This window comes from Eleutherodactylus coqui, chromosome 5, assembly GCF_035609145.1.
Source record: "Eleutherodactylus coqui strain aEleCoq1 chromosome 5, aEleCoq1.hap1, whole genome shotgun sequence".
NCBI classification, from domain to species: Eukaryota; Metazoa; Chordata; class Amphibia; order Anura; family Eleutherodactylidae; genus Eleutherodactylus; species Eleutherodactylus coqui.
Window position 1 is genome coordinate 54,805,313 of NC_089841.1, and position 16,496 is coordinate 54,821,808.

Sequence of the window (16,496 nt, forward strand, 5' to 3'; positions counted from 1 at the left end):
GTTTGATGTGTTTTTTTTCCAGTGGAATTCCGCAATGTTTCACACATCATCTTGGGTATTGCTCGAGCATTTTTGCATCCCTCACTGGGAAGTATTAACCCTTTGCAATCCAATTTTGGATTCAGGGTTTCCTAGGGGGCTTTCTCTTTCTGCCATTATACAATGGCGCCATCTGCTGGCTAGAGCCAGTACTGTGGTATGTGACATGGTGCAGAGGCCCCCGACAACAGAGCGGCCACTAATATACAGTAAGAATACCCTGCCGGATGTCTTCCAACATCAGAGATGTAAAGCATTCAAATTGGAATGTCTTTCGACGTCAGACAGTGCATTGGAAAGGGTTAAGTATGTCACATTCTTTCTTGGCACTGCGGCTTTTTCACATTTTGGAAGTTGATGCATGATGATCTCTTGGTTAATTTCGTTCTCCTTCACTTATACGGCGACTGGACGATTCTGAACTATTCTCATTTGAACGAACTAACGATACATTTGCCTGTCTAAACAGGTTACACTTGTGCAAACGAGTCAGCGATGACGTCACTCGATAATACAGATGAGAATCTGCTTATCCAGTGCAGCGTCCAAAGAGAGGGCCCACCGCCAAGGAGGAGATAGTGGGATAAACTGAAGCCTTGTCATGAGGCTCTACCATCTCCGTACCTGGGGCTACCACTGGTCCCGTTCAAGTTACTGCTGGGGAGTTTCATGGGGTAACCCAAGTAATGGTTTACCTTAACGTCCTGTTGTCACTCATGACGCCAGCATTCAGTCCTCTGTGGTGAATCCAGATATTTAAATAAAGAGTCCACGTAGGGATAATTTCCTAAAGCAGAACTGGGAATTATCGGTTAAGCTCGTTTACTTGCAGGACTATTTACAGTTCAACTTTACACACACAAGCAAGAACAACAGTAGAGGAACACAAAAGTGGTGTGACGGGGAGGATTCACAGGATGGCAGACAAATCCACAGTCCCAGTTATCTGTGGGGTTCTGCTTCCAGCCACTCTCCTTCTCTCTCTCGCCAGCTCTCTACAGGTCAACACTCACATTTGGAAGACGGGCACTCAGCACTGCATGGCGGTTCCTTTCACTCTTCCAGTCCTCCAGGTCAACAGCAGGGAGGCTTGGGTGAATTGGGCCCAGGGAACATACAAGGCAATTACTCAGCCTCTTTCATCCTAGGGCTCCTCGTAGGACCAAGCACAAGTTCTCTCACTCACTAGAAGTCTCTCAGCTCTTCAGACTCCAACCAACTTGCAGACTAACCTTTGCAAGAAAACCAACTAACTCCTTCTCACTCTCCTTGCAAACATGTATATATCACATGATCATGTGACACACAAGAAGATACATTTTCCAGACATAACCCAGACAGTAACCCATTCAGTGCTGCAGAGATGGAATACACATCAAATTCATACAACATAGAAGACACTGACAACACATAGACACAAGACAAATGCATTCCTACTTATAGAGGGGCCCTGTTAACTCTGTGCCACTACACCAGAAGGACGCTAACACAGACTAAGACAGATAGCTTATGAGGAAAAAGAGGCTAGGAATTTCAGATAGGAATAAATGGCCAACACTAAGGTTCCTGATGGTTTACTCTTATCAGGGCGGTTATCCCACTGATGTCGAGGCAGAGTTATCAGGTTCAGGGATACAATGGAGTGAAGTATATTATCTAGCCCACACTGTATATTTATTCAACATAACACGAACTGATTTTTATATATATATATATATATATATATATATATATATATATATATATATATATATATATATATATACTGGGGGAAGGTGGAGGGTGCTACCTGACGAATGAAAAAATAAATCACTTGAGTGGCCCTTTAAAGTCATAAAAATACTGTAATTGCTTATAAAGAATAAAAACTTGCTTTGCATATATTGCTAGTATGTATTACATAAATACCAGCCGACCGTGCCAGGCTTTGCCAGAACTGAAGGGTTACGAGTTCATCTTTCGATAATAAGATGTCTTAAATGATACATCGGTGACATGGCTGCAGGCGGTATTAGTGTATCTTGACGCCACCGGAAGGTAGGGGTGTGACAGGGCTTACATAGAGGAATGGCCCTGTCGCACCCCTACCTCCGCATTGGCTGTTAGTCACCGTGTTGTGCCTTTCCCCAAGCAGCACTGTTACTCAACAGCCAGCCGTCTCGTTGGTCTCTCCGTTGGGTGCTGTTTTTGTTGCGATGGAGCCCTTCTCTGAGGCCTGGTACTGCAGGGCCGGAGGAGCAGGGAGGCACAGCGGCGGTTGGGAGCAGCGATGCGGACATACCACCGACAGAGACTGCAGCCGGTCGTACCTCAGAGTCCAGAATCCAGTGGCAGAGCGTCGAGTGTGCAGCGCAGCGGATGACAGCACACTGCACAGGACTGTAGCCTATTTCGCTGAGCCCCGCCGGCTTCTGCCACAAATCCAGGGTACTAGCACCTTCAGCTCTTGAGCCAATCCGAAGCTAGAGGTGTAACAGGGGCGTTCTTCCTGTCAAAGCCCTAGCTTCAGGTGGCGTCAAGATACACTAATACCAGTACAAGCCACATGGCAGAGACCTCACCCATGTTTCATCATGGAGTAATAAGTGCCGTGTTATCAGCTTGTTCTCTCTGTTGGAGATCACAGGTCACAGTGGGAAATAGAAAACTGGTGCTGATTAAATCCTTATATAGCAGACGGCGCCTTTTGTCATGCAGGGCTGTCAGTGCAGTCGCCACTAGGGGGCACCAGCAAAGTATCTGCTATTGGTCTATGAGATGCTATCAGTGGTATATCACAATATATTCTCATGGAAGGATTCAATGAAATGAGGTCACCTGTTGTTTTTTCGTGTCCTGTTGAAATGTTTTTGGTAATTTTACAGAATTAATTGCATCTAAAGCCATCAGTACATTTTATAATGGCTGTCGGCTGAACGCGCAATCATCCGACACGACAGTTATCGCTCCTGACGCCTCCATGATTGAGTGTATGTAATAAGTTGCTGCAAGGCACCTCACCCATTTATACAGAACACCCCAAGTCTAAGACCTTTAAATCACAAGTACTCTATATAACGACTAATGAAAACCCTGAACCCTTAAAATCTAATGCAGACCCCGGACCACCAAACTAATACAGATCTCTAGAGATGATCATGAAACACTTGGCAACATCCGCTTTACATGTTTGTTGGATGTCCCAGGTTTGTATGGAGTGGGCTGTGGAGCCAGGGCCATCCCTTTACGCTGCGATTATTGGCTGTGTTTGACGGATGACCCTGAGCCCCAGCGGCTGCAATTGGAGATAACCTGCATTTCAGCCATTATGCCTTTAGATGCCGCTGTCCGTTTTAGGAGCGGCATTTAAAGGGAACCTGTCACCCGCCTAACGCACCGTAAACTAATATGTGTGAAGGGTGACAGGGTGCCTGGTGCTGTATTTCTTATACTTGTCGTCTACTTGGTTCGCATGGTGCCTGGCTATAATGTCCGTGCGCTCTCCTATACAAGTCTATTGGAGAGCACACACACAACTCTGAAAAAGTCAGATTTTCGATCTGTGCGCTGATATTACAGGTGGTAGCCAGGAAGTATAAGAAATACATTGCCTGCCATAAGGGCACCAAAACTTAGTTTATGGTGCATTAGGCAGGTTCCCTTTAAATGCCCTGACTGAGGGAGGGATCTTCCTCTATATTCCCGAGATGCCCAATTCTGCAATGAGATTGCGGGGTGCCACCCTGTCCCAATAGTGGAGGAGCGGCCGGGGGAGTTGTATTATCTGCAGTAGTTGTTCTCTGCCACCCCTGCCAGTCCGCTGGTTTAGGGCCTCTTTTTTGGCCATCCATTATGGCTGCAACAATTTTCTAACTACCTAATGCACACCATGCAGTGCTCTGTGATTGGCCGGTGCTAATCACATGAACAGCGTTGGCTAATCAGAGAGCAGATAATAGTGCACTGGTACTGTAACTCTACAAATGTACTGTAGGGGATTAGGTAGTGTGAAGATTGCATCTTCGATGTATGAAGATGGGACCCGGAACTGTTGGTTCGAGGGGATGGAAGTCAATAACAATTATACCTTCCTTTCCCTCAGGCCCCAAGACGGAATTTCATCCCGAAACTGGAGGGTTGCTTTAAGCCCAACCTGTGGCAGGGCTTAATAGTATTCCTGCAGAAATACAATATGTTGCAATTGAAGTGTTGCAGTATATTGTATAAGTGATCAAACAACTGCATATCCAAGTCCAAGGACTGTGGAGGATGACTGGACTTGTTTGGAGGACTGTGGAGGACGACGGGGCTGGCGCGGAGGACTGTGGCTTAGGATTATTATTTGATCATTTATTTACTCATTTATGGTGACGGATATGCATACACTTTTTTATTTTTATTTTTGCTCAGCCGTTTTTGTTAGCGTATTTAATGTACATCCCAAGACAACTCTTCTTCCAATGTGGCTCAGAGAATCCAAAAAGTTGGACATCCCTGGTCTAAATAGACCTCAGAGCAGACCTCAAAATTAATAAACCCCACACCAGACCGCCAAACTAATACAGACCTTCAGACTGTGCAAATACTCTGCACTCCTCTTCGTTCCTGGACCCTCTCTGTCCTGACGCTGGTTCCAAGTTTTGCAAGTAATACAGAACTGCAGGGACTTCGTTTGCTGCCGTACAGGCTGCGTCCATGTGACATTCCTGTCTTGACAAGGCCTAGAGCTTTGTGGTGATGGGAACTTTGGCCATGTTGGTTGTCACCCAGCTTTCCTATAAAACAATATCACGGGTACATGGAGGACATGTAAAGGTACATTTACACACACAGGTGATCGCTCAAAATCTGTCAGAAATTGACAAGTTTTGAGTGATCATTTTGTATTAGCTACTAATAGACTAATCCGCCCATTAGTAGCTAACTAGCTTCATTTCCATGTATTTAGAGAACAGCGTGTGATCTGTTCTCTTAAAACATCGCTATTGTTCTCCAGTGGGACAGCTGCTGAAAGAATGTTATCAGCGCTGCCTGTGGAGATCTCCATGTGCGTTCCCTCTTATCAGTCCTGCTGAACTCAAAGATGGACAAAGAGTGCACGATGGGCGCACATTTACACACAACGATTATCACTCAAAAGATGGCTGTTGAGCAAATTTTGAGCGATCATCATTGTGTGTAAAAGAGCCTTAACTTCACTTTTTCCCTTTCTGGGGACTTGGGTGATCTGTGATATAAGTCAGGTCCATCATTGTTTTGTTATAATGATGATTTCAGCGCTGTCATTGATATGTTCTAGAGTCCTCTCGCCTGCTCAGGACCTAAATGATCTCCCGGCTATCTATAGATCGCTATTTTTAGGTTAAAATTACTCTTAGATCTCCCTAGTCACCAATACACTTCCACCCTCTGAGGTCACTGCTGGGATCACTTTACACAGCAGCCACCTCGGCTTTTGTCACCTGATCCTTAAGAACGTAAACTAATCACCCCCCAATTAAATATGTATGAGAACCTGTCCTGATTACGTCTCGTTAGTCACTTTGAAAAAAAAAAATTACTTTTTTGTCAATTTTGTTTTTTTTAAATTTTTTTTAGACGCTGAACCCAAAATGGAATGAAGAATTCTTCTTCAGAGTAAGTAAAGTTTTCTGTTACTTTTTCCCTTTTAACCTGCGGAAGGCCCCGACGAGGGTGAGAAGAGAGTGAAGAGGCCACGGCTGTTGTTTCCACTGTGTTTTGTCCATTAAGTCTGTTTTTAGAACGTCAATTGGCTTAGCATACGAGTGTAATATCCCTCTTCTGAGCGCCGCATAAGAGCAGAGTGTTAAGCGGGAGAAGTCTCTTTCCAGGGCTGAGGCCGGTAATTGATTATACAGGCCTGCAGCAAAAGGGCCGACACGTATCTGCTACACATACAGACACTCATGAGAAGAGGGAGCTAAAGGGGATTTTTGGGGCTGAAGCAAAAGAAATAAGGCATACTTGCCTTCTTAAAGGGGTTGTCTAGTTATTAGACAACTTCAATAGAGTTGGCTGCATTAAAATAATAAACCGAACTCTATTTACCCCTTCACAACCACCAGGATTCAGTGCTGCAGCCCCGCTGTGGTCCCAGTGATTGCTGTGACAGTTGATGTCACAGGAAATCGGCTAAACGCTGCAGCCTCTAAAAGGCTACAGCATCATGTTCCTGATCTCCTAGCATAACGGCACTTAGGATAGGAGCGCCAATGACAGGAGAATGAGCTGTGACACTGCAGTGTTCACTTGATTTTCTGTGACATCACTCATAACAATCACTGGGACCACAGCAGGGCTGCAGCGCTAGATCCCGATGACTGTAGAGGGGTAAATATATTTATTATTTTAATGCAGCAAGTCCTATTGAAGTGGTGTTCGTTGGTAACTGGACAATCCCTCTAAGTACCCCTCATCCAGTGCAGAAGTACAAGTCCTCACCTCTTCGATCTGGAAGAAGCTGTGGTTGTCTTGTCTTGTTTACTGTGCACATGACCATACAGCCAATCACAGGGTCCAGCAGTGATTTTTGCTATGAATTACATGATCTTCGAAGCACCGTTTGTCTTCTGCAGCTTTTACATATCACTATATATAGTAACTGCAGTCTAAGGGTACTTTGGCATGGGACGATTGTTGTCCCATATAAACGCAGGACCCAACAGGGCAAATGAGGGAGAATCACTCACTTTTAGGAGTCGCCTAAAAGACCAGCGACAGTCGGCCCATGCGAACAGGCAGTTGTTAGTCTATGAATGACTAGCTGTTAATCTGAATGGACATAGGGAACAGCACATTCTGTCTCCGTTTAGTGAGTAATCATCACTTCTTTGTAAAAGCACAGGTGTGATAATCATTGGGCTGGCTGGTGGGCACTTTAAGCTCCTGCCAGTCTTGTGTAAAAGGACGAGTAGGAGATCAACCAGTGAGGCTGGACTGGCAGCTTAGTTTTCAGCCTTTATCTCTACAAACGTCTTACCAGCAAACTTTATTAAATTAGTTGTTAGTAAGGTTCAAGAGAGCAGGGGGAAACTAAGCAGTCACTTCAGCCTCACTGATTAATCTCCTATTGAGACTCAGGCTGCAGTTTCTGCATACAGTGATATGTAGAAGCTGCAGAAGACAAACTGTGCAAAATTTTTAATTAAACCCCATTGCAAAACTGATTGTCAGCTCAAAATACATGCATTGCAGTGAAAAAATAAATTCCCATCAAAAGTGTCCATTGTTTATAATGGAGTTGTCTGGTTACCAGACAACATACCCCCTGTAGCATCCATTGTGTTAAAATAAGAAGAGCAGCAGTACTTTCCTGTTCCCTCTTGCTGTGATCCATAGCTGTAGCCCCGCTGTGATCCCAGTAGTCAAGTGACTGCCGCGAAAAGTCAGAGGCTGCAGCATCACTGCTCATTGTACTGGCATAAGCGCTCATAGTATGATCGCCAGGTGTCCGACAACTTGATGCTACATTAGTCACCTGACTTCCAGTGATGTCAGCTGCCAAAAAAACACTGGGACCACAGCGGGGCTGCAGTGCTATTTGATAACCGGACAAATCCTATATGGAGATGTTTGGATCACGGCGGCAAGGAATAGGTAAGTAGACTAGCTAAGCAAGTTACGCTTGCCTTGAACCACACAACCCCTTTAAGGAAAGCTACATGACCACTCCTGTGAGAGTTGTAATAATGGCCACATTAGTTGCCACCCAACTTTCCTATGAGCAGATATCCAACTCAAGGATTCAGATTTTCACTTTTTTTTTTTCTAATTTAGGGGCCAATACTTTTTGAAACTTTGTTAAGTTGTTTTGGAACTTGTGTCTAATATAAGGGGAGGGGGAGCAGGCAGCGATCCGTCCTCTCTCCACGTTAACATGAGTAGCTCCAGTTTTAATGAGGGGCAGCTGCAGTATCAGCCTTCCATTCTTGGCTGCGGCCGCGCTCTAAATCCGGTGTGAAACCTCCCAAATATTTCCCTTTTTTTCTTCTACTTTACTTATTGCCGTCCCGTATAATGCGCGCAGCAGAAGCGTGTGAAAAGAACATTTCCCTCTGGTCTGAAATCTCGCCGCCATCTTCTGCCACATCAAGCATAACTTGTGGTCGACTACTTTACATTCCACTGCTGAAGTATTCACACTATCTCCTCGCTTCTGCCCAATGAGCTACACAAAATCCATATGTTGCAAATTGTTGCCACATAGTGTAAACACACCACAACCGGATCCCATGGGAACTTTCCAACCTGGCCCCTAGTTTGTTGATTGGGCATAAAGTTGCATGTGAGGGTTTCCAGAGTCTTATGTAGCAGAGCTGGATTTGTCATGTAACTCTTCAAGGCTTCCCTTAGACATAAGGGCTTTCATACGCCGGGCTAAATAAATATTGAAGTGGCGTAAAGTGCGCTGAATGTATCGAGACGCTTGTCTCTTAGTACATTTGATCTGTCTTGCGCAGTCCATGGGCCTATCAGGCAAACTTTGCCAGCTATGAGTGGGCGTAGATTTTAGTTAGAATTTATGCCAGTTTTGGCATAAATTGTGAAAATTATTAGATAACTAATGCTAAGTTGCCACCATTTAAAAAAACAACAAAAACTGTTGTGGCCAACAGAAAATTTTAAGAGGTCACACATCTCGGTTCACAAGATATCTTGAGTCAAAGTGTGAGAAGACTGACATAACTCTGGCTCAGTTTATCTGCCCTGTAGTCTATTTTTTTTTTGATATGTTGGGGTTTTGTTTTTTTTACCCATGTTTTTTTTTTTTTTTACCCTCGTGCATGCTGAATGTTTCAGGGGAAAAAAAATCAGCATTGACCCAAGAAAGGACAGCAAAAGAAAGAAAAAACACTACTAGAAAAAAATGCAATGTTTGTACCTCCTTTTACCGTTATTGACCCCCAGCAAATATTTGGACACAATTTTTTTTTTTTTTTCCACAAAAAACACAACTGCTGCAAAACCAACGAAAAGATGGTCCTTTGTCAAAGAAAAAATAATAATAATAAAAAGACTTGACTCCAGCCTGAGGGCTTGTTCACATCGCTGTTTAGGGTATGTTCAGACATAGCAGAAATGGTGCAGATTCATCAAGAACTGCATCAAATTATGCATCATTGTTGCGGATTGTAATGCGGATACACAGCAGATCTCACCCCTTAAATTAAAAGGGTGATATCCGCTGCAGGTCCATGTCAAAATCTGCGTCATTGGTGCGGACCCGATTTTGACACTGATTCACGCCAAAATCCACAGCGCTAAATATGCTACGGATCTCCACCAAAATCTCTACCCCTATTGATTCTGTTCTTTCATAGGAGCCGGGCAACCAAATCCCTGGCAAATCTGTCCTATGACGGAACGGTGTCAAACGAGCCCCATTGACTTTAATGGTGTCCATCCGGCTTCCGGTATTTCCTCCAGAAGGCAGCGCTATTTTGCCTTTGATTTTACCAGAAATCTGCAACAGAGTCTCTAAATGGAATCTCTGATGCCAATGTAAATGAGCGAAGGCTGTATTTTGTGTCCAGACAGCTCATTGCGAAGAGTTGCGTGAAATTACAAACTCTGCACTACTACATCTTACAAACTCTGCACTGCTACATCTTACTAACTTTGCTTCGGCTAGCTTTGCTGCTACATTACATAATTCGAGCGGAGTTCATCAGCTAACTCCTTGTGACTACATCATTTATGACATCCTCGACTCTTTTGGATTTCCTGCAGTCCTATGTAAAACGTCACACAATCTACAGTGAAAAAAGCCTGATTTGTAAAAATAACACATTGAGCTCTGCTGCATCTGACAGATGTTTATTGTGCTGGAAGAGCGATTTTGTGGGAAAGGGGAAAATAGTTTGTCAATTCATTCTTTGGGGCTACAATTTGAACGTAGTGCTTAATAACAAACTCGGCTCTGCTACATCTGTTTGTAAATTACCTGCTAACAAATACTTATTTCTATTCTTTGCTCCCTTAGGTCCATCCAACCAACCACAGGCTGCTGTTTGAAGTATTTGATGAGAATCGATTGGTGAGTGCACCGCTGCTTGCTCTTTGCTAATCTGCTTTATATCCTGGATTGAACAAGATGGTTCAAAGAGCAGAGTTAATCGTGCGGTGACTGAGCGGCCGAGCCTGGAGAGAGATAACTATTCAGTTATGTGTATAGGCAACTTATGTAATAAGAAAAAGTCACAAGACGTCTTAAGTAACTGCGGATGCTTTTCTTTTCTTCCCTCGTGCTGATCTTGCTTTACATAATGTCTTCTACTCCAGTCACACCCAGAGCTGCATTCACAATGGATCTATTAGCAGCGTGCTGACAGGGAGATAACTGTTGGTGGTTGCACTGCATTATAGGAATCTATTACATTGTAGGTGGTAAATATTAAATCTCTCACCATGCGATACAGCAGAATATGTGGTATACAGATGCAGCAAGATGTGAGGGTGTGCGTCCTGAAAGTTAAAGTTTTTTAATATTTAAAGTTCTTTTTACCTGCTCATTTGCTGCTATTTGTACCTTGTTTCATGTCTGATTTTTAGGTGATCTTCATTTTTCTGTTGTTTTGCTGTTTGCAATCTAGCAGTCTGACAGTAGTTCACTGTCCTGCACTTCCTTGCCCTTCCTTGCCATGCTGCATTGCACTGTCTCTGGCCCAATCAGTAAGGAGGCAGTATCTAAATGCCCACCCATCTGCTGTCCCAGGATGATCAGGTATTCAGATTTAGAGACATTCAGGCCAAATCGTTAGTAAACCCACTCTAATGGGTGTGTAATATGTGCACAGGGACAGTCAGGAGAGGCAGACACTCTGTGAAGATGCTTTGTGTTTGCACAATTGTCAGCCCGCTAGCTCTGAGTGCATGGGACCTGCTTGTGAAGATGGCTCCTCCCTGTCTCCTTGTTACTACAGAAGCTCTGTACCTAATGACAGAGAGTGGATTGCAGAGAAGCTGGAGGGGAGACCCCTAGTGGCGGACACTTCATATGTGATTTACAGTGATAAAGCAACAGGATTTTAATGAAGGTATATTACAGAAGTGATGAGACTAACCAAGCTAGTAGATGAGCAGAAGTTGTCTGAAATGTTTGTGCTTCTTTAATTGGAACTCAGTAGAATTTTGAGTGAAGTGTTGGATAGGAATGACTACTATGTAACTGAAGACAAGTGCAGAGCTAGTAAATCAAATCTGGATTAGGATAAAGGTTGTGTTTTGTAGGCATTGGTACTTACCTGAGCTGTGTTGCCTCCTATGTAGCAAGAGGTGGTCAATTATTTCTGTGAGCAAAAAGTAAAAGCAGCAACTTGCTCTTTATTGTAGCAGAGTGCTGAGATTTCCTGCTGTGATAGAGAGAGGCAGCTGCTTTATTCGGTGTTTGGACACAGAGTGGTTTATATTAATACTGCAGAGAACTGGAGCAAGACAAATACTGCATAAATGAAACCTGATCCTTTTGCACAGCAAACCTGCACAAAACTGAAACACTGGGGCAGGTTTACGAATACGTCTAAAATTTAAGTGTGTACAGTACATAGACTAAACAGTCTGAAAATGCATCAGTGGCTCATGGTGAATGATAGTTTTAGCACATCTTAAGACACTTTTCTCTGGCTTTGCACCACCCGTTGATTGGCTTTGTTTCTGCCAAACTTTTGGCACATGATGTCACATTTTAAGCCACTCCTACTTGCCAAATCACACCACTTGTAGACACTTTTTACACCTCATTAGAAAACACCATAAATCTGGTGTAAGGCATGTAAAACACTTTTTTGCAAGTAAGGGAGATGAAACAATACTAGAGATGAGCGAGCACCCAAATGCTCGGGTCCGCGTTATTCGAGTCGAGCTTTTCGTAAAATTCGAGAGGTCTACTCGAGTAACGAACCCCATTGACTACAATGGGAAACTCGAGCATTTTTGTATGTGGAATGCATGGTCCCGAGCTTTTGTTTTGTTTTTTCCTTGGTTCGTGTCTCTCTCAGGGAGGGGCCAAAACAGGTACATCACAGCGGGGAGGAGCCAAAAGCTGGGGCGGGGTCGAACGTGATTTGATGCTCGTTCGAGTAATGAGCACCATCGAGTATGCTAATACTCGAACGAGCATCAAGCTCGCCAGAGTATGCTCGCTCAACTCTAAACAATACCTCTGCAGCGCCACCTCTGGGAAGGCAGCATTCCTGCAAGTCAATATTAGACTCTTTATACAAGCCTTGTAACAATAACTGGGAATTGAAAGCCAAGTCAGAATCCATACACAGGCAGCTGTTTTGGGTTGATTGGTCCACATCAGTGTGCAGTAGGTTTCTGTCTTGGCTAGTGAGAGGCCTATGACGTGGGTCAGGAACTCTATCATTTCTCTATAGGGGGGGCACCTAGAAGGTGAGCATAGAGACTTATAAGGCCATTCATGCTTCTCTGGGTAATATGCAAATGAGGGAGATGGAACAATACTTCTGCAGCGCCACCTATTGGAAGGCAGCATTCCTGCAAGTCAATGTTAGACTTTTTCTGTCTGTGTATGGATTCTGGCTTATGGATACAATGTGTGTGGTTTTGTTTTTTTTTTGTTTTTTTGTTTGCGTGATGCTAGGAAACAGTGGGGAAAAAATGACATCAGTTGGACCTGATTCTGTATGTTATGTGTTTTTTTTTTGTTTTTTTTTTTCACCGTCATATTTTTACGGACTGAAATAGCATATGCCCATGTGAACATATGCCCCTGTGAATGAGCTCTTGGTGCAGGACCTGAAGAGACAGGGCATGACTTCCATCCTGGGTTCGCTTTGATTCTGGGTCATGCTCCACCCTCTCGCCACTGTACAAGGTATAATATAGCATCAGTTTTTTAAAATTCTTTTTAGGAATCTATTGCGCACTTGCATACGTCTTTTATGTTCAGAATTTAAAGGCTTCTATCTCAGACTACTTCCAGGTCAGAGGTTATCTAGTGCAGCTGTCATCTGGTTAGTGCTTGGGGATATCTGGCGTTGAAGCTGGGAGAGCGATAATCTATATGTAGACCTTGTCTGTCCCCATATAAGGGAACGCTGAGCGGATGTTGCAGGTACTAACCGCTGCTCTCGTCGTGGTCTTGTGAGATTTCAAGGTTAATACATTATTGCCCTTAATGAGTTGCTCACGGAAATGCAGACCGCCGCCGTGATATTGGAGGGGAGAGTCTATGTAGAAACAGCAGATGTCAGTGTTGGTCATTTTTTTGCAAATGCCGTAAATCTATCTACAGCTGACTGTTGATTTGGGCCCTGTTCACACGAGAAAGTTTAGCATCTGTGTTTGCAACAGATGGAACTCGGACCCATTAAAGTGAGTACTGTCATTCCAAAGTGCAATATTTCTCTTGCTTTTCATGGACTATGGTAAAAGAAAACTGCGATATGTCCTATTTTAGTGGGTTTCTGCGCACCAAAATCACCGCTTAATATTAATGGTTGCGTTAAAACAATGGAATACGCTTACATGACATGTGCGCACTAACCAAAATCGTACTTGCCTGTGTGACTAAGGGTGTAGCATCAATCGGATGAAAGGTCGATAACGTTTCCATTCCCATAGGGGTTGTACCACAATCTCAAGTGATTCCCTATCCAAAGGATAGGGAATAATTTGCTGATCAGTGGGGGTCTCACTTCTGAGACTCCTGCGATCTCAAGAATGGGGTCCCGTGTCCCCTGCCATCCTCACTGCAGGGTTACTGCACCCCTACAGTGAGGAGGAGACTGAATAAGACACTGGTCATGCAAGCACACCGCTCTATTCACTTTCATTGGTACTCCTGAGATACCAGAGTAGCGCCATTCAGATATTTCTGTTAGCCCCATTATAATAATGGAGCACTGACCATGCATGCCCAATGCTCCATTCACAGTGATGTCACGGCAGGAGCGGGACAAGGGAGTCCCATTCTGGAGATCGGCAGGGGTCTTAGCTGTGAGACCCCCAGCGATGAGCAATTTTATCCTCTATCCTATGGATAGATTGAAATTCTGATAAAACACCTTTAACGGGATTTTTTCATCAGTTCACGTTTTTATTTTGATGTACCAATCCAATATGGGGGAACACACACTGGACTTCCCTTTTGGCTTGGTGTGGAGGAAGACATGTAAGTGGGGGTCATTCACTCATGCTGGGGCCTTGGGCATACTTCATTTTTTCCCTTTCTGATTAAATTCTTGCATTTTGAAGTTTTTTGGGGTTTTACGGTAATTTTTTCAGCACTGTAAGAAAGCTGGCAAAAGCTTCATGACCTGAGAGCCAGTTCTAAAAGCAAATAGTCTATGCACCTCTATTAACCATTTTGAGGAAATAGAATACCAAATTAAAAGGATTGTCAAGTGGTCAATGAAACTTAACCCTTTCCAATCCAATTTGTATCCTGGTTTTCCTAGTGGGCTTACTCTTTTTCTGCCGTTATACAACGGCGCTATCTGCTGGCTAAAGCCAGTACTGCATGAGGTGACACGTTGGATAGGCTCCGACAGCAGAGAGGCTGGCAATATACAGTAAGAGAACCCCGATGGACGTCTTCCAACATCAGAGCTGTACAGCCTTAAATCATAATGTCTTCAGACGTCAGACAGTGGATTGGAAAGGGTTAAAAAAAACTGTCAGTATGACGAACCTATTACTAGAAGTCCTTCAGTATGATGATAGTTTTACAGTTTATTAGTGAGTACAGTTATACCCCATAATCCCTTTAGAATGCTGAAAACAAGGCACTTCCTGGTTCTGTAGGATCACATGATCCCGCTCAGCCAGTCAGCAGCTCTGAAAAGGATCATGTGATGCATTCAGTAATGACAGTTTCTAAGTAGTTGTGAATTCAATGGCACTTAATCGTTTTCAAAGGCACTGACTGGCTGAGAAGAGGTCATGTGATGCACCGTGGCTTCCATTCCTAATGGTGTGACAGATCAGATTTGAAATCCCACCTTCAGCTAGGAGAGATCAGGGCAGGTTTAAAACTTGAGTATGTTTCCATTCGCTTGACAGTAAGCAGAGATCATGAAAATGTTGAAATTTAAAATGTTAGAAAGTTGAACTTTTCATTTTATATGGTCCGCCCCTTTAATATCGATGCTCACTGGACAAGATCAGCCTGGGGATGTAATCCTGGTACGAGTCAATATTTGGAAGCATTTGCTAAAATATCAGTGCGGCCGTTCTCTCCGCATTTTCTAAGAATTCTCCACCTTCTAATTAAGTAGGATTTCCAGTGAACATAAATGCAAATAGCAAACGTCGTCGCATGAGAACCAAACTCGCACTCATTCAATCCCCATCTGGAACCTTCATGTATTGTATTACAGCAGCACATCTGTAGACGAAGGGCACGCAGGGGGGCAAAATACACCAAAAATACAAATTCAAAATTTTTCTATATTTACTTGAATTTGTAAATATGGAAGTTTTAAAGTCGCAATTTACAAATATCCATCAAATAATCGTGATTTCTTAAGGGGGTCTCTGCAGCACCTGTGATTCTGGCTGCTGGTTCGTATGCGCCTGATGCCCGGGCTGTCTGTGTTGCTGGCTCCGGATCCAGATAGAACAATGAAGGATTGTACTGAACCTTGGCACTTGTCTTGTAAACTAAATCTAGCGAACATTTCTGCCACGACTCTGTCTGAAACTTGGATGGGAGAAATAAAGGGACCAGCTCAATACCCACTCCAGATTTACAAAGCCCATCTTAAAGGGATGATGTTCAAATAATCGCTGTGGAAATGAAAAGTTCTACAAACTTCTAGAATACTTTGTTTTTCAGTCACCCCCCCCCCCCACACCCATTTACAAAGTATGTTTACTGTCAGTGAATGAGAATGCGAGCTGTTTCCATTCATAGGCAGTAATCCTGTGTATAGCTAGTCCTGCTCTCAGCTGAGAAGTGGATACAATTGTATCCAGTGTAGAAAATGCTCTGAGTAGAGATGAGCGAGTAAACTCGCTAAGGCACATTACTTGAGCGAGTAGGGCCTTAGCCGAGTATCTCCCCGCTCGTCTCTAAAGATTCGGGGGCTGGCGGGGAGCCTCTTCCCACCCGCCCCCCCCCCCCCCCCCCCCGCTCCCCGCCGCAACTCACCTGTCACCCGCGGCGGCCCCCGAATCTTTAGAGACGAGCGGGGAGATACTCGGCTTTTGCACTACTCGCTCGAGTAATGTGCCTTAGCAAGTATACTCGCTCATCTCTATCTATGAGCTAAATGGTCTGGACTCCACGCTGATACATTGTACATAGCTAGTCCTGCTCTCAGCTGAGAAGTGAATATAATGTATACAGTCTAGACAATGCTCTGTGAGCTAAACAGCCCAGACTCCAGACTGATACGTTGTACATAGCTAGTTCTGCTGTCAGATGTAAAGTGGATACAATTGTATCCAGTCTTGTCAATGCCCTGTGAGATAAACACATGAGCAGCAGC

The 16,496-nt window shown here is 43.9% G+C and overlaps 1 protein-coding gene across 7 annotated transcripts in view; it reads left to right on the forward strand.

Moving 5' to 3' along the window:
• The window catches only part of NEDD4L (NEDD4 like E3 ubiquitin protein ligase), a 353,635-nt gene that overhangs the window by 196,691 nt on the left and 140,448 nt on the right, over positions 1–16,496 (forward strand). For all 7 annotated transcript variants that reach the window (XM_066602536.1, XM_066602537.1, XM_066602539.1 and 4 more), the window contains 2 exons: positions 5,617–5,655; positions 10,022–10,075. In XM_066602536.1, coding sequence (XP_066458633.1) covers positions 5,617–5,655; positions 10,022–10,075 — 93 coding nt within the window. The remainder of the gene's footprint in view (positions 1–5,616; positions 5,656–10,021; positions 10,076–16,496) is intronic.